Source organism: Penaeus monodon, chromosome 19 (genome assembly GCF_015228065.2).
Source record: "Penaeus monodon isolate SGIC_2016 chromosome 19, NSTDA_Pmon_1, whole genome shotgun sequence".
Classification (NCBI taxonomy): Eukaryota; Metazoa; Arthropoda; class Malacostraca; order Decapoda; family Penaeidae; genus Penaeus; species Penaeus monodon.
Window position 1 is genome coordinate 34,473,668 of NC_051404.1, and position 1,825 is coordinate 34,475,492.

A 1,825-nucleotide genomic window follows, 5' to 3' on the forward strand; every position below is an offset into this window, starting at 1 on the left:
AAATAGCAGGGAGGAGGCGCACTGAGCAGACGGCCGCACCAAACCCCACCCCATTTGGCTTTGGGATTTTGTGTGGAGGAAATAAGCCCAAAATTGAGAAAATTCCCCGATTAAACGCCGCTTCCCCTTCGTGGCGAAAGGCGGGCTGAAAGAGGAGAGGAAGGAGGTGAAATTAGTCCCGAAGTTGGAGTGAAAGGAAGTCAAAATTGGTAATAATATTAGTTGATCAGCAAACATGGCGTGCTGTTTAAGCGAAGAAGCCAAGGAACAGAAGAGGATAAATCAAGAAATAGAACGACAATTAAGGAAAGATAAGAGAGATGCCAGAAGAGAACTCAAACTACTGTTATTGGGTAAGCCAATCGTTGTGTCATTAGGTCATTAGGTCTTTTAAACTGACAGTAAACGAGGAAACAATCGGGCGACTTGTAGGGTCGTCTGCTACCTGGAGACCCGAGTCGTCAACAATTTTTGTTTACCCACTCGATTTTGACCCTTAAACTGACCAGTGGAAGGACGACCGCAATCCCAGGTCATCCTAGCACCGTATGTCAGGCCCCACAGGGCAGGAACGATAGTGATAAGCAAGTAATTAGGGTTGTTTTGGGGGGTGGTGTTGGCTCAGCTGATCGCCTCGTCCCTGTTGCTCATTGACAGGTCATCAACAGGGCTTCAAACCCGCATGTTGCAGCTCACTCCTGCAGTCTTGCATTATTTCGTGTCGTTCCTGGGGGTTTGGTTCCCTTTATTCGAATGCCCTTTTATGAATAAAGCAGTCATTTTGGTGGAAATATCCGAGTTTACACTTGGTTTGTGGGTTTTGATCCTCAAGCCCCACCCAAACTCCATTCAGCCTTGGGAGGGGAATAGGTGGCTTTAGGTGGCTGTTTTGGGGGTTATTTCGTGTCCTCTTGGTGCTTGGGTGGTTTCCAACGGGGTTTTATGGTTGCACTTTCCATTTTGGGATGTATTTGGATAGGGACACAAGATTTTGGGTGGGGCTCCTGAGAGTAGAGTCACTTTATTGATACACATAAGTGTTGTAGCCCTTGGAAGTTTTGTATTTTACCCCCAACTATGTATTAAAATGAACCTAATTGATAATGTAAAATGCTATGATGGTAGTTGAATGCCTTGAATTTTAGTAGATAGTAGATTAAGGATGTAGATTATATGTGTAGGTATGTCACAGAAGCGACTACATTTCCGAGGATCGAATGCGGATTGCATATACATCTTTGGGAAACATCAAGGAGAAGCCAGTGATGAAAATGAAAGAAAAAAAAATTACTGAAGTTAAATTTGACATTCGTACCTACTGACTGAGTGTATTATGCATTTATCAAAGAAAATAGGTTTTCTCGGTGGTTTTCCATGTGTGGAGTGAACGTTTGGGATTGTATATATGACAGAACTTGCATTTTATGCATATATGTGGAAAGAAGTGAAATTAAGGCTGATATGAAAATCCAGTAGCCACACCCATGGTACTAGTGAAGAGACAGTGTTATGACAGCAGTGCAAAAAGGAAGCAACTTATTTTGTATTGTGATGACATGATGTTTTGGCTAAACTGTTATAAGCCAGATATGATGACACTAAGGTTAATTTGTGTCCCTTTTTTCATTATAATCAAGATTACATTTTTTTTTGCCTTAAAAGTGTAATATGTTGATGAAAAGAAGTGGAATTGTATGTATTCATGTATTTAGACATATCTAGAGATTATTTTGTTTAGTATGTTACTTATAACAATTATTTATTAGTAAGACATATTTTATTTATTTAGGATGTATATTCATGCATATTTAGCTGTGCATGTTGG

The 1,825-nt window shown here is 40.5% G+C and overlaps 1 protein-coding gene across 3 annotated transcripts in view; it reads left to right on the plus strand.

Moving 5' to 3' along the window:
- Window positions 1-6: 6 nt before the first annotated feature.
- The window catches only part of LOC119585189 (guanine nucleotide-binding protein G(q) subunit alpha), a gene marked incomplete at its 5' end in the record, with an annotated part of 38,133 nt that continues 36,314 nt past the window's right edge, over window positions 7-1,825 (plus strand). For all 3 annotated transcript variants that reach the window (XM_037933837.1, XM_037933836.1, XM_037933835.1), the window contains 1 exon segment: window positions 7-353. In XM_037933837.1, coding sequence (XP_037789765.1) covers window positions 236-353 — 118 coding nt within the window.